Source organism: Gadus morhua, chromosome 2 (assembly GCF_902167405.1).
Source record: "Gadus morhua chromosome 2, gadMor3.0, whole genome shotgun sequence".
Classification (NCBI taxonomy): domain Eukaryota; kingdom Metazoa; phylum Chordata; class Actinopteri; order Gadiformes; family Gadidae; genus Gadus; species Gadus morhua.
Genome location: NC_044049.1, coordinates 16,638,421 through 16,662,746, shown reverse-complemented (window position 1 = coordinate 16,662,746; position 24,326 = coordinate 16,638,421). Strand labels below are relative to the sequence as shown.

At 41.6% G+C, this 24,326-nt stretch overlaps 1 protein-coding gene across 1 annotated transcript; it reads left to right on the top strand.

The window, feature by feature from the left end:
• Nucleotides 1-1,909: 1,909 nt before the first annotated feature.
• On the top strand, nt 1,910-23,038 carry LOC115534779 (MBT domain-containing protein 1). The gene is made up of 18 exons (XM_030346002.1): nt 1,910-2,118; nt 3,911-4,217; nt 4,769-4,902; nt 6,356-6,467; nt 6,862-6,944; nt 7,279-7,396; nt 7,591-7,725; nt 8,864-8,952; nt 9,280-9,378; nt 10,347-10,482; nt 11,442-11,497; nt 11,861-11,965; nt 13,276-13,423; nt 13,737-13,819; nt 14,345-14,582; nt 14,830-14,901; nt 16,025-16,198; nt 16,520-23,038. Exons 1-18 carry the CDS (start codon nt 2,098-2,100, stop codon nt 16,576-16,578), a joined length of 2,169 nt encoding a protein of 722 aa, XP_030201862.1. The 5' UTR covers nt 1,910-2,097; the 3' UTR covers nt 16,579-23,038.
• Nucleotides 23,039-24,326: the final 1,288 nt, after the last annotated feature.

The following is a 24,326-nucleotide window of genomic DNA, read 5'->3' as shown; positions in this document are numbered from 1 at the left end:
TTTATTCTTCGTTGTTGTCGACAAATGTTGCATAACACCATTTATGACCAACCTTTCAGACAAATGTCTTATAGCTTATCTAGCCCCGTGTAGTCCTACAATTGTCAATACCTATATTCTAATTTATACATTTTTAACGAAATTATTTATGTTGTTTAAGCTTTTTTTGTATCAGAGTAAAAGCAATGCAGCTGTTATGAATTAACCGTCATTTCCCAATTTGATATAAATTAGGAATCATCAACATATAGCCCTATCCTGAATCCTGTAGGAGTGTAAAATGAATTATCCAGGGGGGTAATAGTTGGAAGCGTTAAGGTTCTAATGGACTACATGCAGGTCAGATATTTATAAACACTAACCCCACATATATTGGTGCCAGCATTCATTCATATCCTAAGACTTTCTCCATCCCTTATTCAAAATGGTTCTTGTTGGTCCATTATCCATTGTTTTTGCTGCAAGGCTCTGTAATGTTTTGTGTAAACATAGGCAACCTTTGGCAACTCTCTCTCACAATTATTTGTGCAATATTGATTTTTTTACTTACTCATCTACATCTGAAGTGATTGAATGGAGAATAGCTTTCTCAACACGGGAAATAATTGGCAATAAATGAGATTATAAACCAACCTTAAGGTCAAATGCATGATACATCTTCTCATGTTACCTATGGCTCTTGTAACATACGTAATCGGTCTAGTCCTGTCAAGAGCGACTATTAAATAGCTTATTACGTCATTGAACCTAGTTTATTGAACTGCAATAGGTTGACCTATATGAACGTTATGCACTGTTTATTAGGCATACCGTTTGAGCATCCATCATTTCTTGAGCAGCACAACAAAATGATTGTCATGATAATAAGGATGATGATGATTATAATGTATTATTAATAATCATAATTATACAAATACCATATCATGTTACAATTTGTATTCTTACTGTTATTATGTACTTTTTACACTCCAATCTGCCGATAAAGCCTATTATTGTTCTAATGGCATGAAGTGTTAGAACAATGATTTAAAATGTCTAAAGAAACCCAAGTATTGATTTTCTAAAGGACCTCTACGCAGCAGAGCACTTCACTGGTGACTTGACCTTGGCTGAACTAAAGGCTGTTATTGGCATGAACTAAACAGTCAACTGCTTTCTTTGAAACATGTCATTCTGAGAATGTCATATAAAATACATGTTACCAGCATTACCTGCAACTCTAACGTAACATTACAACATTGCATTTAGCATTCACTATTTAATTAGTCAGCTAATTCTTCTGAGAACTGAATTATGGCTTTAGGTCGTGTAGGGCTCTGAACAGCATGCAAAGGATTTCCCTTGAATGAATGAATGAATGAATGAATGAACGAGTGCTAGGGTCACCCACTGCAGTTAGCTCATTAAAAGTGGGGGTTCCTAATTGCATAACTATATTGGCCCGTCATCTCTCTTGCCCCCCTTCCTCCAACAATCCTTTGTCTCTACTTTAATTTTTGTTCTTGCTTGACCACCCTTACTTTCGATTTTGGACCCCCCCTCCCCCTCCCCACAGACTCACAGAAACTCTCTCTCTCTCTCTCTCTCTCTCTCTCTCTCTCTCTCTCTCTCTCTCTCTCTCTCTCTCTCTCTCTCTCTCTCTCTCTCTCTCTCTCTCTCTCTCTCTCTCTCTCTCTCTCTCTCTCTCTCTCTCTCTCTCTCTCTCTCTCTCTCTCTCTCTCTCTCTCTCTCTCTCTCTCTCTCTCTCTCTCTCTCTCTCTCTCTCTCTCTCTCTCTCTCTCTGTCTCTCTCTGTCTATCGATGTCTGTATTGCTCTCTCTCTCCCTCTTTTGCCGCAGTAGAGGGCGGTGATGAACTCGGACTTAGTAAACGATGGTTCATTTAAATAATACCCGCGAAGAAGAGCCGTGGACCAATCAGCAACCGGCGGGTGTAAAAATCACGCCTGCGCGTTTGAAATATGATAATTTTGTTGATATGTCAGATGCTGGAGTTAATGTAGTTTTTCCCTTTTTTGCGTGACATTTGGAGTGTCTTCTCTCATCATTTTGGCTGTCCTTTCATTACATTTCCGAAGTGGTTCTGCATGATTGGCTAATGGACAATACAAGAGACTTGGTAAGTTTATGCCTTGTGTGTGCGACTAGCCTACTTATTTTTGCACCCCCCCCCCCCCACACAATTTTCTTTCTTTGTTGTTGTCATTGTATACACTGCAGTGATTGTGATTCGTTGATGACAGTTACATGAAACATTAGGCAAGGAAATCAGCGATTAGCTTGACGCATATGCAAAAGATAAAATGCCTTTTTTTTCCCGGCAAATACATTTTCTCTCGTTGCCTGTCAATCTCTCTCGCTCGCTCTCTCTCGCTCTCTCTCTCTCTCTCTCTCTCTCTCTCTCTCTCTCTCTCTCTCTCTCTCTCTCTGTCTCTCTCTCTGTCTCTCTCTGTCTCTCTGTCTCTCTGTCTCTCTCTCTCTCTCTCTCTCTCTCTCTCTCTCTCTCTCTCTCTCTCTCTCTCTCTCTCTCTCTCTCTCTCTCTCTCCCAGACACCCAATGCACCGCACTGCAGTGGTGTTGGCAGTGGCACCAAACCTAACATAACAGAATCTAGACTTGTGCTGTCTTTGCATGCAACAGCTGTCATGCCTTATACGTACGGACTGACCTCCAAATTATAACATTGAGACAGACGGAAAGAGTGAGAGATAAGCTAAGGGGGCGTGTGCAAGTCCGTATGTGTGTTTTAGAAATATACATTATCAACGCGACACCAAGATTATTTTTGTTAACTATGTTACTGCTATACTCGCCATTAATGATTTGCAATCGATGGATGTTAACAATTGATTGTGCATACTTTAAGCACTCTGGCTTGAGACGAGGTCTGTAAATACTACTGTTGTGCAAAACAATGCGTTCTGACTGGCACTGAAAGTCACCTTGGACCAATATGGTATTAGTGAGTGAGTGTGTGTGTGTGTGTGTGTGTGTGTGTGTGTGTGTGTGTGTGTGTGTGTGTGTGTGTGTGTGTGTGTGTGTGTGTGTGTGTGTGTGTGTGATAAATTGGTCAAACAGATGCTTGTTACCGGGCACTGTACGATGGTGGTCAGGTGGATTCCTGCCTACCTGAGAAATGATGTGCACATAAGTGCGCATTTTTACATTAATAATACCATAATCATTGGAATTGAAAAGGTACTAAAGCTAATAACATCATCAACAACATTATAACAACAACCAAGGTACAGTGTGTGTACTTGTTTGCATGTCCGGATCACATTCAGGAAGGATATAGGAACTGCTAGATTTATATTTACTATTAAGTATATAAACACTGCAGGACGCTTTTATTACGTCACTTAAAGTGAAAACTTAAGATGCATAAGGGTTGGGTGTCCTACAAGATGCAGCCAATGGGGTTCTAAACCAGACCCTTTTGTCCCAGCTCTCCAATCAGTAGCCTGTCCTAACCAGAGATCTCTTGACCTCCTCCTGTAGTTGTATGTAGCTTGAAGATTTCAGACTATCCAATCAGGCAACACTAGGATTCTATTTCGTATGCTTTTAACCCGTCAAGCCATGTTGAATTGGCCGTGATTATGCTTTTAATGGCTCGGATGTGAGGTCTACTTAGGCCTGCCCATTTCCCCTTTGCCTCCTGAAGAGATCTCCTGTAACCATGATAACGATGGACTGCTATGTTTACGCCACTCCAGTAACTCTAGATTGCAGAAACCGCTAATCGCTACCATAGTGAACCATGTTTCTCTTTTGTTCCTACCTGTTTGATTGCTCTAATGTGTGCCATGTATCAGAGCAGTAACAAGTCATGTGACCTATGACCTTGCCTAACCATCTTCTCCTCCTTCTCCTTCTCCTTCCCCTCCTTCTCGTCCTCTGTCTGAAGGCGGATCGTCCGTCTCGGAAGCGCCGTGACTCCTTCGGGATGTTCGACGGCCTGGACGACGAGAGGAGCAGCAGCTGCAGCGAGGAGTCGAGCGGCGGCAGCGCCTCCAGCCCTGAGGAGAGCGAGGAGGAGGACGGCCCGGGGTTAGGAGCAGGAGGGGGAGGGGGTATAGGCGGAGGAGGAGGAGGAGGAGGAGGAGGTGGAGGCGGAGGCATCCTCCCTCTGACCTCCCCAGGCTCCTCCTCTCTGACCCTCATCAAGACCAATGGGCAGCTGTACACCTACCCGGATGGGAAGGCCGGCATGGGTCAGTGTGTGTCTGTGTATGCGTCTGCGTGTGTAATGTGTATGTAATTTTGCATGCACAAAAGGTTAAAGGACAATACCAGTCTGGGTGACTATTGTAACTGTGACACTGGCTTCACTAAAACAACCTTTACCAATTGAATTTGTCATACTGACTTCAATTTACAGTGAGTGCGCCTGCATCAAGAGTAAACAATGGCAATATTGCATTTGGTCTTTCGATTAATGTTTGTTGCACAGTATAGCTTTATTACATTTGTGCTGGCATGTTCAGGCAGAAAACGTAATCGGCACAACAGTGATTTTTACAAGTTATAATGACAACAGAGGTTTTAGTGAAGCTAGGAGACACAGTTACAATGGTTTGATCACCCAGACTGATTTTAAATACTTTGCTCTAAAATATGTCAAAGAATTCAGTAAATGTCCCATTGTTTACCCTCTGGTCCTCCTCTTCTTGTTCTGCTTTTCTGTCCATTTATATCTCTTCCCCTGCCTCCCTCCCTCCCTCTCTCTCCTCTCTGTCTCTCCCCCATCTCTGTCTCTCTCTAGCTACATGTGAGATGTGTGGCATGGTGGGTGTTCGAGATGCATTTTACAGTAAAACCAAGAGGTTCTGCAGTGTCTCCTGCTCCAGAAGTTACTCTTCCAACTCTAAGAAGGCCAGCATCCTAGCCAGACTACAGGTAGAGACACACGCACACAACCACCCCATTTAAAAAAAAAAAAACATTTTTTAAAAAAAAATAAAGAACAATTTGTCTACTGTTGTCCATCTAACACATCAAAAAGGCCATGGTCTTTGAACACAACTTGGTTTGCCATGTACTTACATATAGCATTTAAGGCGAGACACGGCAGGCAAAATCATCGATTTTTCAGTCACTGGTCAATTTTGATATTTTGGGCTATTTTGCACCATTAACATGTAATGTTTCGCACAAAAGAAAAAAAAATGTCAAAACGAAACATTTAGGTGTTTGTTTTATTATAGTTTGTCAACTTGCGCCTCTGTATTTTACAGAAGATTCACCAAACGTTTGCTTTATTACGCACCGTTTCAAATACAGCCGGTCTCTGTCATATGTGTTCCGTGGTATCATTGGAAAGCACTCGATCTGCTGCACAACATAAAACTGATATCTGATTGGCTGGACTCGATTTCCGACCGGACGATTGGTTCGAATGTATCACGTGGTATGCTCTCAAGCTTGGTTGGCTTTTGCCATAAGAATCTTTAAAGGCCGTTTTCTCAAAATGAGTTTTTCCTCACACGCCAAGCAAGGAATCTCCACTTCTGTAGCACCTACATGCACCAAACTTTAGAATCTTATTCTCAGCTATTATATGAAGATTTTTACAGTGGGATTTGTTGATATATCATTCTTGGCCTGATTTACATGACATTTTATGCATAAAAATAGGGCGGCAATACATTTTTTTAAGGCATTGGCAGTATTTTCTGATTAACTGGATAACGAAAGGAGATATCCATAATCCCCTTTGTAAATATTTTTCTATTTAATATAGCAACAACATGAAAAAATAATTTTGAGCCTGGCTTTTTCCAATGGTCCGATTCTTCGTTTCAAAATGTATGCATATTTGCGCATATTTTATTAGATATAGCCTAATTAGCATATCTTAACATACAATTACAGAAAACTTTCAATGCATTTTCTTCTTCTAATCATGTGGCTAATCAACCGGTAAAGTTTCATAAAGATATCTGTTAGTTAAAAAAAAAATCGTATTCACCTGCCGTGTCTCACCTTAAGGCCAGATAATGTTTATGATCCTTCTAAGGGTATAGTTAAATTCTAACGCAATGTAACAAAGAGCTTTTCAAGATGAACAAGCACAAAATATGACAATGCAATGTATAACGAAAAGGCTGCAGCCCAAATGAGATTTCACACCACAGAGTAAAAGATTGAGTGTGTTTTTACTACGACGCCCAAACAGTATGCCCCATACTTGTGGAGTTCTTTTAGCCAATTGAACACATTATGAACACTGTCTGTAGTTCATTAGAAATTCCCATAGTGACACACGCACACTCATTCATTCCCCAGTCATAATTGTTCTCCCTACTTCTCCCTCTGTATCTTTCTGTCTGTCCGGTTCTGTTTTTAAAAGGGAAAGCCACCCACGAAGAAGGCCAAGGTTCTCCAGAAACAGCCGCTGATGGCCAAGCTAGCGGTCTATGCCCAGTACCAAGCCAACCAACAGAACAGTGTGAAAAAGGCTGGTATGTTCTGGAAGGAAGGGTTATTGGATGGAAGAAGTCAGTAGTATGAGTCTAGTAACGACTATATGGTACTGTTTGCTTAAAGTATAGTTGAATTTGGAATTTTGCCAAACTTATGCCCCTATCAGTGGAATCCATTTGAACAACATTTCGATTTTAAAATATTATTCTTTAGAGTTGTGTCCATTCTCAGTCTGAAAAAAGTAATAATGTGCCATGCACATGACACAGTCCCACTGTTTGTTCCCTGGCGAAGCATAAGGACAATTTTAGAGTGCGCACCACTGCTACAAACTATCGGTAAAAACATTGATATTAGCGGATGCAGGAGGTCGGTTGCGATGGTAACTCACTGAATGCTGCTTTGTTTGTTTGTCCATGATCTGTTTTCTAGTTGTGTCTGTGGAGTCATTCGACTGGGGCCGTTACCTAGGAGACGGCGATGTGGCTGGAGCTCCTGTCAGCTGCTTTAAACATGTGGGAAAACACAAGGACGCATGCAGAATATACACTCCCTGTCTCTGTCTCTCTTTCTCTCACACACACACACACACACACACACACACACATACACACACACACACACACACACACACACACACACACACACACACACACACACACACACACACACACACACACACACACACACACACACACACTAAGGAGCTCATGGTAAAGGTGGACAGAGATCCTAACTAATTGGATAAGTCTGCTGTTATTAGGTGGAATAGCTTGACAATTAGTTTACAGTTTATCTATCTGAGCCACGTTGATGTAGGTGCTTTTGTCTTTCATTTTTGTCCCTCAGGTTCCCATGGGAACCTCTTGGGGGGACATCAGTGAGGGTGTCAGGGTGGAGGTGCCTAATACGGACAGTGGACTGCCCATGAGGGTCTACTGGATCGCTGGCATCATCAAACTGTCGGGTACACGATATTTGATAGATGACTCTTCGCTGGCATAAAATGCAAGATTATAGTGATGGTGAACGTGTGTGTGTGTGTGTGTGTGTGTGTGTGTGTGTGTGTGTGTGTGTGTGTGTGTGTGTGTGTGTGTGTGTGTGTGTGTGTGTGTGTGTGTGTGTGTGTGTGTGTGTGTGCGCACGTGTGTGCGCCTGCAGGGTTCAAGGCCTTGCTGCGGTACGAGGGCTTCGACAGCGACTCCGCCCGTGACTTCTGGTGTAACCTGTGCGTGCCCGACATCCACCCAGTGGGGTGGTGTGCTGCCGGGGGCAAACCTCTCGTACCCCCAAAATGTAAGCTCATAATGTCCTAACACTAACTGGATGTACTGCTTTTAATACCGCACAGGCGTAGACATACATACTAAGGCCTGTAAACAAAGGAGCTGCGGTTTTTTGGACAAAAAAGACGGTTTAATTTCTCAACCTATATCAACGTGTAGTTGTTATATTAATGTTTAATCTAATTACACATACTTCAGATACATTTAATTTTTAACAAACTTTATACTTTCCGTAGATCATAAACCCTTGAATCAAAACGACTATATCAGTCGTTTTTATTCATCACTACTATAATCAGATGAGAAAGGTTACTATCCAAAGGCCAATGTGGCGTCTATGAATACAATTTCAAGCGCAGATTCACTAGAAAAACTGAGGACATCACTCATTTGCCATGGATCATGTCCCCTCGTGCATTAAGAGGAACCATGTTTAGTGTTATGAGGGACACCTGTGTTGGTTTCTGCCATGACGCCTCACGCAAAGGGTATATTTTCAAATGACCCTTACACTTACCAGACAAGAGCTGTGTTCGAAATCGTTCCCTATTCGTGTTTTTCCGGAGGAGAAGGAGAAGCTGAATAACCGTGAAAGCTAATACATTTAATGGAGTCTCCGGCTTTCGTTTAGAAAGGTCAATAATTTATTTGGGATTTAACATAGAAAATGTAACATTCAAAATTAATAAGAAAAACCTTGATCAAGGAAATGTAACATTCAACATCAATACAACCTCCAGCTTTCCTCGTGAGTGCCCGGTTTGTTTACATGATGCACATTTACTGATGCAAATTACGTTTAGAAATGTTCAGCGTAGTGTCCGAATTCTCATTTGTTCGTTCCCTATATAGTGCACTATATCATGAACACTATATAGGGAATAGTGAGTGAGTGAATAGGGAACGATTTCGAACACAGCTTCGGACATTGACATTTACACAGTTATCTGACAACAACAATACATGTGTTAATGGAGCCCCTTGATTACCAACAGGCTTGAGGTCTGTTTGACATTGCAAGCCATTCCACTGGTGACCTCACAAGTGGGATTGTCAATCTCGCACCTAGTGATAAATAAGGGACCAGCAAGTTATATTTAATAAATATATGTATGTGTGTTTTTATTTCCTGTGCGTTCTCTCCTTAGCTATCCTTCACAGATGCACCAACTGGAAGAGTTTCCTTGTCAAGAGACTCACAGGCTCCAAGACACTTCCCCCTGACTTCACTACTAAGGCACACACACACACACACACACACACACACACACACACACACACACACACACACACACACACACACACACACACACACACACACACACACACACACACACACACACACACACACACACAGAGAGAGAGACAGTGCACGGATAAACACATAGAGACAGTACAGATACACTGCCTTCTCTTTCTCTCACACATAGTCACACCAATCTGTCATTACCCTTAAGCATGTTAATGAAGTTGCAGCCACCTTTTTCATGAGGCAAATTGTGTGGAACAGGGAACGTGTGTAGCGGTAAAGGTTCATCATGGCCCCTGACCTTTGTCTCTCCAGGTACAGGAGAGTCTGCAGTTTCCCTTCAAGAAGCTGATGAGGGTGGAGGTGGTGGACAAGGGCCACTTGTGCAGGACACGGGTAGCCCTGGTGGAACAGGTGGGTCTGACAACACGTCTGTCTTATTGACTTACACATTTTATAGGTTGCTCTTGTTGTGAAAATGTTTTTTTGTTCCACATATCCATAATAGAATCCATATAGATCATGCATGATGAGTGAGTCCATCTGATACACTGACTGTGGAATAGTTTACTTCTTTCAGCATACATTTATTCATTGTTGATAGTTTTTTCAGTTCATGTAAAAAAACAATAAAAAAAGCTGTTTTATTTCAAATCCAAAAAAACAAAGGACTCTTTCACATGCAGTTTGTTCCCCGTAAATAGTTCTGCCAGTTTACTGGGTTGTGGTAGTGTATGAACACAAGCCAGACTCAAAGTGCCGTAACACTTAAGTCGATTCAGCAGTTTTCCCAGCACCGGACCAGGCAAAATTGTGAGCCAGGCCCCGGGTAGACACATGTGTGAATAAATGCAGGAATATTGACGATGGAGATGATGACATTTTAACGACTCCCTTTTCCTGCAACTCGCTCACAGACCCAGCAGCCTTTTTTCCCCTCTGTCCAGGAAATTGAAATCAGTTCACCGCACTGCGTTAATCAAGGGAATGTTGAACGTAAATAAAGATGCAGATAAATTGATCTTTATTGCAAGACATATTTTATTCATTGGTTTTAATTCATACATAAAAATTAAGAAAAGGATTGAATATTCCTGCAATGTTTGTCCAACTCATCTGGATAGAGAAGCAACAGCAATAACCACAACAACAAGAAAACACCTCTATGGCATTTAATTGCGTCCATTCTTCTTCTTATTCAGCTTTTTAAATGCTTCCACAGCAGCCGTAATAATTAAAGTGTGTGTGTGTGTGTGTGTGTGTGTGTGTGTGTGTGTGTGTGTGTGTGTGTGTGTGTGTGTGTGTGTGTGTGTGTGTGTGTGTGTGTGTGTGTGTGTGTGTGTGGTCACATGCACATGCGTGCCTGCGCGTCCTTCTCCCAGGTGATTGGGGGGCGCCTGCGGCTGGTGTACGAGGAGTGTGCGGACGGTACGGACGACTTCTGGTGTCACATGTACAGCCCGCTGATCCACAGCATCGGCTGGTCCCGCTCCATCGGCCACCGCTTCAAGCGCTCCGGTAAGGCGGGGCTGTATGAGTCACTATCAATATAATCTGAGACCTAGCATTCCTGTTGTAGCAGAACTGTTCATGGGTGGGGAAGTACAGAGATCCTGGGCTAGAGACCAACAACTGCAGTTTGTTGAGTTTGTGTTCACTGTTAGCTAATTACACGCTTACAGATCCCAACCTCAAGCGACATGATTTGTCGCAACAAATATGAAGCGATAACAAAGTAAAATAACATGTTCAGCCAGGTTTGACCTTGTCTGCCGTCAGACTTTAGATGTTAACTAATTATCTAAAGTCTGATATGTGAGACCACTATTAAAACGTTGTTCAGCAGACAGCAGACACGTATTCAAAGTGTTATTTATTTTTGGACTCCGGAGCAGTTGAGGATTAGGGCAGTTGTTTCCAACCTCAGACTTTAGGCAGACTACTTTCGCAGACTATGCAAACTAAGGATACGAAATAGATGAATGTGGACCTTGAGAGCTCGAAATGGCGTGATAGACAGGGTAGAGTGTCTTCCTCAAGGAAGCTCACAGATAAACAGCGGAATTTGGGGTTTGAACTCGAAACCCCCAAACCCCAACACAATTGTAAAAGATTATTTTAGCGGAACAGGCAAAGTAAAGTATAGTTTAACATCAGTTACAATTTCAATTGAAGAATTAATAGCACAATGTTATGAGTTATGGATAGGGAAATTAATGTTAGTGTAGATCATGGAACAACATGAAATTCAGGATACATTTCATACAGGATCACACACAAAGAGGCTATTCAAAGTCAAGGAGCGTTAAAGGGGATGTTTATGTGGGCTTTTGGATTGTCAAAGGGAAGTAGTGGTCAAATAATTTATGTTTATATATGGTTACCCTGCTGAGCTATTCCCTGAAACACAGAACTGAACAGATGTCAAATATACGGGCTGGTGCGTTTGGCCATGATAAATCTTTGTTGACTTCCAGATGTTGCAAAGAAGCTGGAGGGCCAGTTGGACGCCCCTGGACTGCTGTTCACCAAGGTAGGAACTCATTGGACATATGCATATGGACAACATATGCAAATTTGGAGCTGCAGTGAGAAGCAGGAGGAAGGTTTTCTCAGCAGTGAACCCTAAGAAATGTTAAGTTGAACGCAAGTCTCTCTTCTCCATTTCGTAAAACCAGATATTTTCCTTAATCTAATTTGAAAGAATGCTCTTAGTTTCCTCAATTATTTCTCCTTTTTCCTCCTAATTTCTCCTCACTCAAATGGTGTTATTATAAATTATCTTCATCAAAAAAGCAATCATTGCAGTTGTTTGCTCCAAGATTATCCCAATTGGGTTAACTCATGCCCCCTATCTGCGCCACTCTTAATGAACGTGTCTCGGGTCTCTTGTCAGGTGAACGAGGTGGACCAGAGTGGAGAGTGGTTCAAAGATGGCATGAAGCTGGAGGCCATCGACCCCCTGAACTTGTCTGCCATCTGCGTGGCCACGGTCAGGAAGGTAAGGAGCTGTCACTCACGTCCTGAGACTCGCTAGGCATCACTTAACTGCTGAAACACACGGCACACGGGCACGGCGCAGCACGTGACACGGGCGTGATGCGCGACACGTTTGCCGCAGTATGGCCGCAACAGAGCGCGCCCGTTATAATCCACTGAAGCCGCTAACACGGACCATGGACCACGGAGGCCGCAAGCATCACATCATCTCTTTGTTTGCGCAGCTGGTCTATTTTCTTGTCCTTTATTCGCTGCAACGCGGCCCTCAAACGGGATAAGGCTCCATACAACTGTGTAAAAGATGAGCACCATCTCATTAAAAAGGATTCAAATGAATAACTTATCGTAGCAGAGGCAACGTGAGGCAGCAGAACAACCTCGTGGGAGGCTTTATGTTGCACAATATCATAAAATATCGACTCAATGTGTGTCCATGACCCATCCAGGATGTAGTTTTAAACAATTGAGTTAATTAATTCAGTACCAGTTGAAATAGTACACTTCTAAACACTGCATAAGCAACTGCATTATCACTTGGCAACACTCGATTTGCACACAGTAAAGCTGATCTTCTGTGTCGGGAAAGTACTGGCAATGAATGAAACCACGCGCTACAAAGACAAGAGTCTGTGGAGCAGGTAAAAAGAAAACGCTATGGCCCTCCTACGCGTCGCGTCTGTGTCCCATGTATCTCGGTCATAATAGCCCTGCTTTGAGCCAAACCTCCCTGTTGGAAACGAAAAACAAAAGCACTGAGGTATACCACACGTATCGCACCTGGAAGCCACTGCTACCGTTGTGACCGCTGCTTTTGATTAACCACTAAGCTATGGGAATAATGGAACAAACTAAAACACAAAAACATCTCCATCTGTGTTGGCTAATAAGCGAGGTCAAAGATATATATAACGATATATATAACGAACCATTGGACTGTGGTGACCTGCTGAAACCTTGAGTGGAGTGAAACTCTGATCCAATTGTGGGTTTAAAGAGAATATAAAAGCCAGGCGTGTGCTGTTTCTGTGTTGTTATATGAGGTGTGGAAGTAGATATTTTTGTACAGACGCATGGATTTGGTACTGTATAAACACTGGTGTGGAAACATTGATAAACAAAGCCGCCAATTGCTATTCTTGTGACTGCAAGGGGGACAAAAAAATGAATAATTTGCTCTGTACGTTGAGATTTCTTGACTCAATACAAATTCTCCTCGTATAACTTTATATACAACATAATCATTCCCACGTTTTTAAACATGTCCAACCTTTCCAAACCATGGACTTGGAACTGCTCCCCTTTCCTCGCTAGGTTCTGGCTGATGGCTACCTGATGATCGGGATCGACGGCTCGGAGGCAGCGGACGGGTCCGATTGGTTCTGCTACCACTGCACCTCTCCCTCCATCTTCCCCGCCGGCTTCTGTGAGATCAACAGCATCCAACTCACCCCTCCCAGAGGTAGCTGTGTGTGTCGGGGCCTCATCCTGCTGTGGCAATTCAAACCCTGAAAGCATCTGTCTTACTCTCTCTGCCGTCTTTATGTGATGCGCCCATGTAGAACACAGTATGGTATAGTATGGCGTAGAATAGGGTCATGTTTACCCAAGAACAGAACAAAATTACCCAGAAAATCAAGGCAAACATCAAAAACATTTCCAATGTAAGAACTCAATGTCCTTTTATTATATTAAACAATTGAATACAATACAACCGAGTATAAGACTCTGACTCAGAATGACTTCATAGTGTTTCCTCTGTGTTCCTGCTCTAGGTTATAGCAACCTTCCCCTCAGATGGTTTGAGTACCTTAAGGAGTCCAGCTCGGTTGCTGCCCCCGTCAACCTTTTCAACAAGGTAGTACATTTTTCTGGACCTCACTTAATTCGGTTCCTCTTTTCTTTACTTTGGCCGAAGGTACCGCCAGTTGTATACCTAGGCAGCCCTGTGGCTTCCCCTCAAAGGAAAGGAGAAACACACCCAGCTGTAGTACTGTAACTGCCAGACATTTATTATTATTCAGACCCTTACCTTTTTATTTATATATATTTATTTATACTGTGATTCCAGAGTGACCCAACCGACCTCTTTGATTTCCTTCTTCTGCCCCCCCCCCCCCCCCCCCCCCCTCTGCTTATAATCTCCCTCTATCTCTGGCCTTGCTTTTCATCACTAACCTTTTTCTCTCTCTCTCTCTCTCTCTCTCTCTCTCTCTCTCTCTCTCTCTCTCTCTCTCTCTCTCTCTCTCTCTCTCTCTCTCTCTCTCTCTCTCTCTCTCTCTCTCTCTCTCTCTCTCTCTCTCTCTCTCTCTCTCTCTCATATATTTATATATTTATATATATCCCTTCCCTCCTCTCCTCTCTTCTCCCCCCCCCCCCACAGGAGGTGCCAAACCACGGCTTCCGCCCCGGCATGAAGCTGGAGGCGGTGGACCTCATGGAGCCCCGGCTCATCTGCGTCGCCACGGTGACCCGCATCGTCCACCGGCTGCTGCGGATCCACTTTGACGGCTGGGAGGACGAGTACGACCAGTGGGTGGACTGCCAGTCCCCGGACCTCTACCCCGTGGGATGGTGTCAGCTCACGGGCTACCAGCTCCAGCCCCCAGCCGTCAATACGGGTACTGAGTGCACACAGACACACACACACACACATTCACACATGCATGCACACAGGCATGCATGCACACAAACATGCGCACATGCATAAGCACATTTCACTTCAATCTGACTTAGCAGGCGTGTGTGTGTGTGTGTGTGTGTGTGTGTGTGTGTGTGTGTGTGTGTGTGTGTGTGTGTGTGTGTGTGTGTGTGTGTGTGTGTGTGTGTGTGTGTGTGTGCGTATGTGTGTCTCTGTGTGTGTTCCAGCCACTAAGGACCTGCCTTCAGGGGTGTCCAAACAGAGGAAGAAATCTCAGCAGTACAAGGGCCAGAAGAAAAGTAGGTTACCACATGTGAAGAAATACTTTTCCCCTTGCTTTTCATCTCACAGCCTCTCCCTCTTTCACACTCAAATGTCTCCGTAGGGCAGTGTTTTGTTCAGTTTCCCTCTCTCTCTCCCCGTCTCTATCTCTGTCTCTCTCTCTCACTCTCACTCTCTCCTCTCCTTCCCAACCTTCCTCATGCTTCTTCATCATTCGTTGGTTTTTATGTTGAGCTTTTTCTGATTTTATCCCTTTCCTTTCTCATGGCGCTCTCCCTTTCTCTCTCTATTAATAATCATATGAATCTATGCATAATAAGTAGAATTATTTATATGCACACAGCCTTATTATTAATAATAGATTCAACACTATTCATTATTCATATCTGTCATATTACATTTACTTATCAACCTGGGATGCATTGAGACTCCATTCATGGATGATGACGGATGACTAATACTGTGAATTATGCACTCCGTAACTCCCATTGGGGACAGGGATGTAATGGTATTGAATGATGTGAGTGTTGGACTGGGAGGGTTGATTCAGCAATGTTTTAAAGCTTTGTTTTATAGAGTCTATAATAAATTAGTATAACCACGCTATTTTTAATGTGGCGATAAGTTAACCACAATCCAGCTTGTTTAAATCTATGACATTTACACAATCATTCAGGAGGAAAATTCAGCATTACACAATTACATTGCCAAAATGCCTACCATCATTTCATTTTTGTGATTTTAATTTTAACTTGTATTATATCATTATCAATGAGAGGAATGTAGGTGTACTTTATTGTTATGTTATTGCATCTCATCAGACCAGTAGAGGCCACTAAACAGCAATAAAACATTTAAAAAAGGGTATTAAAAGACAATATATGAGGTATAAGAGCCACAATGGGGACCTGCTACCTACACCCTTATATGTACTTGTATATATGAACATGGAAGATGTGCAACAAACAGTTATTCTGTATCAACAGTGCAATATTCATATTTCTAAGCGCATGGGTTAAGGTGCATAATGTCTAACACTTTATTCACCATCACAATGATTTAATCGATTCTGTTGCGAGTAAAGTGTGTTTTTTTTCACCTGCTTAAAAATAAGACACTGGTGTTCGCGTTGTTTCCCAGAGAGGAAGCTTCCAATAGGAAAGCGGCCTATCAGTCTCTCTGGCGTCATGGTAACCGGCATGCCAGATGAAAACATGACCCCGCCAGATTACCCATCACCCCCGACTCCCGCCTTAGCCGCCCCGCCCACACCAAGGGAGCCTGAGAACAGCGCTAAGGCCGAGGCGGATACAGGTACACACACGGGACACAAAGCAAATAGAAGTAAACAACACTTCCAGTCTTATTGCAATATTCTCTCTCTCTCTCTCTCTCTCTCTCTCTCTCTCTCTCTCTCTCTCTCTCTCTCTCTCTCTCTCTCTCTCTCTCTCTCTCTCTCTCTCTCTCTCTCTCTCTCTCTCTCTCTCTCTCTCTCTCTCTCTCTGATAAATTAACTACAGTATTAGGTTATTGTGGGGATAGGGTTGAGTTAATCAAACTACTTCCTGGGACTAGGACATAGAATGACCGATCTTTTACCCTCTCCCTGTGTCCCCCCCCCCCCCGGACACGCAGAGATAAAGCAGGAGTGCCTGGAGCCGGCGTCACTGTCCGAAGCGCTCGCTGCTGATTAAGACAAACCCCAGCGGTCCTCACAAACTGTTTCTACATCAAACTCGAGCCGCAGCACACAGCTGTCTGTTCGTCCTCCTCCTCAGATTACTCCCTACCTTTCCCTCTTTGATTCCCTTACCTTCCGTCCTCCCTCCTCTCCTCCCTCCTCTCACCCGCCCGCCAACTATCAGCCTGAATTGAGATTTCAAGATTGACTGTGATTTTGTCTTGGGATTTATTTTCTTTCTTCTCTGCTTTTAGTTTTGATGACGCCAACTAAGAGGAGTTACACACTTAAAGCGTGAGAGTCTATCCATCGGAAGCAGGGCAGTTTTTCTTTCAACGATTGTCCTTCAATTACATTTTTTCCAATTCCCAATGGATTTCCAATGGTTGAGGATAAGCTTGTGTGGGGGGGGGGGGGGGGGGGGGAGGCTTAATAGACCACTGCCTCCCTCTATTTCTCACTAGTCTTCTCAAAAAGACCTCAATTTATGGGTCTGGTCTCGACCCACCCTTGACCCGACATCTCCGAACCTGAAGGGAGAAGATCCCAGAACCCGCAACCCCCCCTTCCCTGCCTCCACCTTCTGCTGGTAAGTCTGAACGTTTTCATGGACTCTTTTAAATAGAGGAAAGCGGTCATGACTGTTATGGGAACGGACAGCATTTGAGGGGAATCCCGCCCTTATGAACACTCAAAGAGCACTACAATCCATGCTTCTGATTCAGCACACACACACACACACACACACACACACACACACACACACACACACACACACGGATATACGGGGTGACAATGCCAGCGGAACGTGACTCACTAGCACCTTGCACATCGCAAGCAGCTCAGTGGGCTTGAGGTGGGCTCTTGCTCAAGAGTACCTCAGTTCAACTTTTGCCAGTAGAAGCCAAGGGGATTGAACCAGCAACCCTGCAGAAGCCAGATGCCCTGCTCTACCTCCCTTGCTACTGCTCAAGATGATCCTTTAAAAAAAACAAAGAAGCTCTTGGTGAGGTTTGCCGCAAACAACATTTCTATGTCTGCCAGCATTCTGCCTATATTGACTTTGCTTCTTCGATTGTCACTAGCTTCCTGAAATGAATTGAAAATGTCTTGATAAAAATCTGTCTGGCCCATTTAGATAAGTGACCCTTTGTGGGATTGTAGGTCACTTTTCCAAAGTATAATACTGAGGGTAACCAGCAAGTGAGTGAAGATGAAAGCAAGTCAACAATGAAACAAAAAAAACGTAATAATATTAATAACACAAATATTAATAATAGTAAAAATAGGTCAAAAGGTGCATTGGGGAGCTATGGCGGTCTTTGATTGCAGAGGAAAAACATAGGGATGGACGTAGTGTTAAATTGCAACCATTACTTTGTAATATTTTTTGATGACATTTGGTTTGTCGTGGTGTGGCTATGTTTGTAGGAGGTTGAATGAGCTGTTCAAAATGGCGCAGACCGCTGTCATTAAGATGAGCAAACATTGCGTGGTGTGGGTGTGTGTTTGACTGGGACACCGTCAGATAAATGGACTAAAGTGAATTTACAATTCAATTTGGACACCAGAGCAGTATGTTGGTTTTTATAAATGTGACCCAAGGCGATGCTATTGTGCTTCCTGAACTGAAGATGTGAAGCAGCATATGTGTTGTTGTGTAAAGTTATTAATGGTAAAATTATTTCTTTCTTCTGAATAACATATTATTATTGGACTATGAGACGCATAGGTTACTATATATATATATATATATATATATATATATATATATATATATATATATATATATACTTTTGGCTTATTATTTTGTTTTTATCCTGATTTGATAGGAATTTAACAACAGTCGAGTGTTGTTAAAGGTCATACATCTGGGTGGACACAGACTTGATAGATTCTGAAATGGCCTATAGGGATTTATCAACCTCACAACTGGTGGTGAAATTGGGACCCTCTGAAATTGGGAACACTGAGTTCTCAAAAAAAATGTATTTTTGACCGAGTTTGAGGAAGGAGGAGGGACAGGTTATCCCCATGGTAACGGCTCACAGAAACTTTGTGTGAGCGTTATAATGAGCGATTGTTGTAAATAGAATGGTATTATACTATAAGTGCAGCAGAGTCGAACATTCACAACCTGGTTGGAGGAGACTGGCTAACAGTTTTTTCGAGATGATCATATTATTTTAGTAGTGATGACAAAATGGCAAAGATTATTTTGTTCAAGATCATAGAAGACATTTTAAAACAGAGGAATTGAAAGGTGAAATAATGCATCACAAGTCGCAACCAGATTTTGTACTGATCAATAACAAATTCTATATTCCCCCATCAGTACCTCACTATAATAACAAATAATAGTAATATAAAATAACATTAGCAAACTATGATAGTACAGTACAAAAGTACAATACATTTGTTTTTATATATGCAATCTAAATATGGATATAAAAATAAAATATAAGCTAAACTGAAGTTTACAGAAATGTATTAAGTCATTACTTGCATAGTATGCAATTAGATGGATACATTTTCTAAAGACTACTTCAGCGGTTGATTCTGTTTTCTTGGTGACAGTATGACACTTGATGACGGTATGGTCAAACCAGTCTTACTTTGTTATGCAGGGGCTCTGATTTGGTGTCCTAGCTATTGGAATCAGTATCGAGGTGTTTCTCCAATCGGTTGGGGGAATCCTACCCACTACAAGTCTCTGCCCACTACTAACAATGTTTGCCATTACGGATATTTTCCTTCTTGACCCATTGGTAATGGTATGGTAATCCAAGTTCATATATGGGTCAGGCAATTTCTGGTAAGAAGTTCTTTCTTCCAGAAAGAATTGGTTGCTCAATGCAATTGAGTCATACAAATAGTGAGCAAATGTTTTGACCTGTGTAACTATATGAGCAGGATTTGTCATCTTCTATTTTTAACAACAAGACAAAGTTGATGCCCATAGTGTATTGTGTGTTTTTGGCAGTTGCCAAGTCCATAGTAGTGGTTCACTGACTCAGTGTTTAGATGAGAGTGGGATCTGCTGGCGGTGCATTTCAGTCTGGACAACATTAATGAAAAGGAATCCAATACGTTGAGGTGTCAGTGCCCGTTGCTTCTTTCTTTCTGATAGATTTGATCTGCGGAAAAGTAGAGCAACACAGGGGTGCTTGATTTCAAGATCTCCCTCAAACAATATAACAATGTTGACAAGAGGAAGTAAATTTTTTTATGTTATTTAGAGCAGAAAATATAGTATGTATGATTTGATCCTAGTTTGTTGTTGGTTTGTTGTGTGTTGTAGCACCGTCCAAAAGAAAAAAGAAATGTCTTATAGTTGCTATTGTCGACACCTTTTCTTTGTGTCTAGTGTTAATTGTGTTTCAAACTTTTTTTTTTTTTGTGTGATTTCTCTGTTTTCACGTCTTGTCCATTTAGTGTTTATATAAAGAAAAAAAAGTTTGGATAGTGAGTTTATGATAATCATGGTGTGGCAAGTACTTTTAATAGCATGCCATACTACACAGGATAAAACTTCCTCTTTAATCTTGGTGTGTGTGTGTGTGTGTGTGTGTGTGTGTGTGTGTGTGTGTGTGTGTGTGTGTGTGTGTGTGTGTGTGTGTGTGTGTGTGTGTGTGTGTGTGTGTGTGTGTGTGTGTGTGTGTGTGTGCAAGCTACAGACTGATGTCTCCATGCAAGCTAAAGAGAGACTGAAATTGCTTGTGCAGCTTGTGAACATCACTTTATGACAAGACTGTTATGACAGGAAAGCACTGTTAAATTGTGGCTCATCTCTCTTACCCTAGTCTTCCGGACTAGGCCGAAGGGGTCCACTGTAGGGTCCGTCTTTTATTTTTGTTTGCTAGAAACTCAAGCATAACAATCCAGTATTTCTTAGGAAAATAAACTCATGGCAATTGATCTTGGGGTTGAAGTTACAGAGGTAAACGTTGAAACATCTGGAAATACGAGGGGCGTAGATTACATTCTGATCACATTGTTTGAGGACAAAAGACTTGTTAAAGCTTATAACTTGTGAGAAAATTGGTGAACGTAGGTTTTACATGCAGTGGAAATTAAATGTCTCCACTGCCACTCCCCCCATTAAAGAAGAGCTGCTGTTTTTATTTGTTGGGGACAATTTTACTCATGAGGTTGTTGCAATGATGCTTTATATAAACAAACATGTCTTCTTACTTAAAAATATGTGGACAATTAATGCTTATTTCTAAGTGGGCCCTCAAGTGGCCATCGTCCTTTGGCTCACACAATGTTTTTGATCAGACTGAGCTCCCGGGATTTCTATTCCGACAGAAAAAAAAAAGGTTTGATAACGTTTCTGTGCGGCCAAGATTCACTTTTGTTGACTTTGAGGCAATACGTTTTTTTTTACACACTACGGAAGTTGATACTTTTGACATCCGTTGTATTTTTCATCCACCATCCTCTCCGTGTGTCCCTCTGAACTACTGGTTGCATCTTTGTCCCTTAATGTAAAAAAGGAACATATTCAACCCACAAATACTGTTATGCCAGCGGAAATATTACAACCCCCAAATAAATGGAAATTATACGAGGATGCACAAAATAAATGTCCCATAGGGCATACTCTTTCTTTAACTGAATGGCCCTTCTCTCTGTAGGGGAGAAACAAAATGTGTTTTGTAATATGCTATATGCTAAGCTAGCAGCCAAGCTAGCCACTTGTCAAACTAACACTGCACACTGATATCAATTGGTGTAAGTATGTTTAAACGTGTGTACGTATGTGTGTATTTGCTTGTCAAATTTTGTACGTGAAAAGTTGAATTGTCTTTGTAACATGGTGCTATCTATCTCAACATATACTTATATTTATATATTTGATATTTTTTAAAGAATGGAATTATGAGAAAAAAATGTTGATCTCTTAATCTTGTATTTTGGACACAACTGTTAAAACAATTTATACAAAAAAAATAAAAAGCAGGAGACATGGCTCAGTGGAAAAAATATATTGTTTATTAAAATTCTACATCTTTCAGCAATACGTCATTCATTTCACTTCGACTATAATTATTTAAAACGCATCAGAATGTTCTATTTCTAGCACAACATGGTGGCTGTCAAACCAGCCTGCCGACTTTGCATTGCTGTGTGTCAATGCTTATTAAGAGTAATCTTGTCTTCGTCTTTCAGACGGTTTGGCCACCAGAATTTAAACACAACCTTTTGTAGAATTGAAGTTTGTTTAGCTGCCAAGTGCCTGCTATTATCATTTTAAGTATTGTACTTTTGGTAGTGTCAGTTTTACAACAGTACAGCCGGCTGCGTTAAATGTATGTTACGTTGCAATGTCTTGTCACCATTTATCATAATATGTTATTATACAACTGCAAAGCAAAGCTAATCCATTTACGCTTGAGTTAGAGTATGTTTTATAGATCTTTTTTTTTAGCCTGTTAATGAATGTACACTGATATAATGAGATCACCATGTCGGAACGAGGAACACTTATAACATGATAGCAAAAAATATGTGGTATTCCCCTTTCAATATCAGATTATTGTGTGCATGTTATCAGTGGCTAGGATGACATAATGTGTTTCTTTTATTTCCTGTCTGTGAGTTTAAAAACCTGCTTAAACGGCTGTGTTTCTGAAACCTGTACTGGGAAGTTCAAAGTTGAAAAACAAATCAAAGTTAATTTAACCATTATGATTTGTACGTGTTCTGTTTCCTTTTGCAGAGTTGAAGGACGAGTGTATACAGAATTAAAATCTATCATTTAAAATCCAGTCATCTTCTTAGGATAGCTTATATCTACTAATAGTGTACACGTATCTATACTGAACAAATTCTGGGAATGCCAATTATCCAAGTCAGAGTATGTGATAATGAGCTGTAGCTCTTCATTATGCATCTCCTGAATATTTTTTTGCTTATCAACAACCCATGAAGTTTAATAAAGACCCCTTAAAGGTGCTGTTGATTTTAAGAACACATTTATAAGTGTATTTTGTTATAAATGGCAAAGCCATCCATCAGCTATTAGTGTAATGCGCTGTGAGAACATCTGTATTATCCTATTTTGATTTTAGACCACTCCCGGCTCATTTCTGACCAATCAGGGCATCTCATCCCCTCTTTAAAACTCTTATCTTACCTATAGCACCTTTACTATTTCAGTATTAACGGGTAAGAACACATTAGGTTGAACTGTTGCTTTGGGTCCCAGTCCAAAGGTTTTCAGAGCACTGTGCCTACACTGTATTGGTCTATTCAGTCCGCAATGTCAGCGCTGTGAAAATAAAATGTACTTATCTTCAAAAAACATGAGTATATATATATACAATATTTGTTGACGTCACTTTCATGAAACATTTTTAATACAATGTAACATTTGGGGCAGCATGATTGTGAATTAAGTGTTCCATTTTGGTGTTAAAAAAATGGAACCTTAGGATTTTCTACAGAATAAAAAAGGTATAACATTGTTTGCTTTTCATTTGTTTTTTGTTGTTTCATTGAAAGCATTGCACCTTAACAAGAACACAGTCTCCCTCATAGTGAAATCCCCTTGTGATTCAAAACCTATACACATATAAGCACACACAAACTTATTATATTCATCTATTTATATTTATAGATATAGCATATGAAGAATCAATTTAATGAATGGTCCATTGCAAAAGAGTGGCCTACCATTAGTACTGACTTTGAGTATTAATCCTTGAGTATTAAGGATCCCCATTGAGTATTAGTAAGTAAGTAAGAACAATTTATTCATAAGGCACATTTAAACAGTTTTCACTGGCCAAAGTGCCGTACATGGTGCAAAAAGGCATATAACAGAACACATACCACATACATAGACAGTAGATGAAAAACATAAAAATAAACAACATATAAAAGGAAGAAAGGCCAGGGAGAAGAGGTGTGTTTTTAGCCTAGATTTAAAAATGGTGACGGAAGGAGCGTCTCTAAGTGAAGGCGGCAGTTCATTCCAAAGGCGGGGGCCAGCCACAGCAAAAGCCCTGTCGCCCCTCTGTTTTAATGTAGTGCGTGGAACGTGCAGGAGACCCATACTACATGATCTAAGGGACCTGGGAGCTGAGTGGCGGTGGATGAGCTCTGTGATATAGGGCGGGGCCAGGCCATTTAGGGCTTTAAAAACCATAAGTAGGGTTTTTAAATTAATTCTGTGCTGGATGGGCAACCAGTGGAGGTAAGCTAGGATGGGGGTTATTTGATCCCGCTTTCTGGATCCAGTCAGCAGCCTTGCTGCGGAGTTCTGGACCAGCTGAAGGCAAGAGAGGAGTGATTGAGGGAGTCCTAGGTAAAGGGAGTTGCAGTAATCCAGCCGTGATGTAATGAAGGCGTGTATTACTTTTTCCAGATTGTAAAATGATAAATGGGCTTTCATCTTAGCAATGACTCTGAGCTGGTAAAAACTGCTCTTGACTACAGCAGCAATTTGCTTGTCAAAGCAGAAATTCGAGTCGCAGATGACATCCAGGTTTCTGGTGTGGGGTTTGACGTAGGGGGAGAGAATACCTGGGTCGGCCGCGCGAGGGGCTTTAGATTGGAAGGGCCAAAAATAATGGCTTCTGTTTTTTCATTGTTCATTTGGAGGAAGTTACTTCCCATCCAAATTTTTACCTCCTCAAGGCAGTCAATGGAGGTCTGGAGTGAGTCCGCAGATCTGTATTAATCCTTGTATAAGGACTTTAAATTTAAATCTGGATCTGACCTGACTTCACCCTAATGCCCTGTTGCGTCTTA

Coding starts and splice junctions, on each gene's coding strand:
- LOC115534779 (XM_030346002.1), top strand. CDS start 2,098: ATGGACAATACAAGAGACTTG. Junction 6,945..7,278: donor CTGTCAGCTGCTTTAAACAT/GTGGGAAAACAC, acceptor TTTGTCCCTCAG/GTTCCCATGGGAACCTCTTG. Junction 14,583..14,829: donor GCCCCCAGCCGTCAATACGG/GTACTGAGTGCA, acceptor TGTGTGTTCCAG/CCACTAAGGACCTGCCTTCA.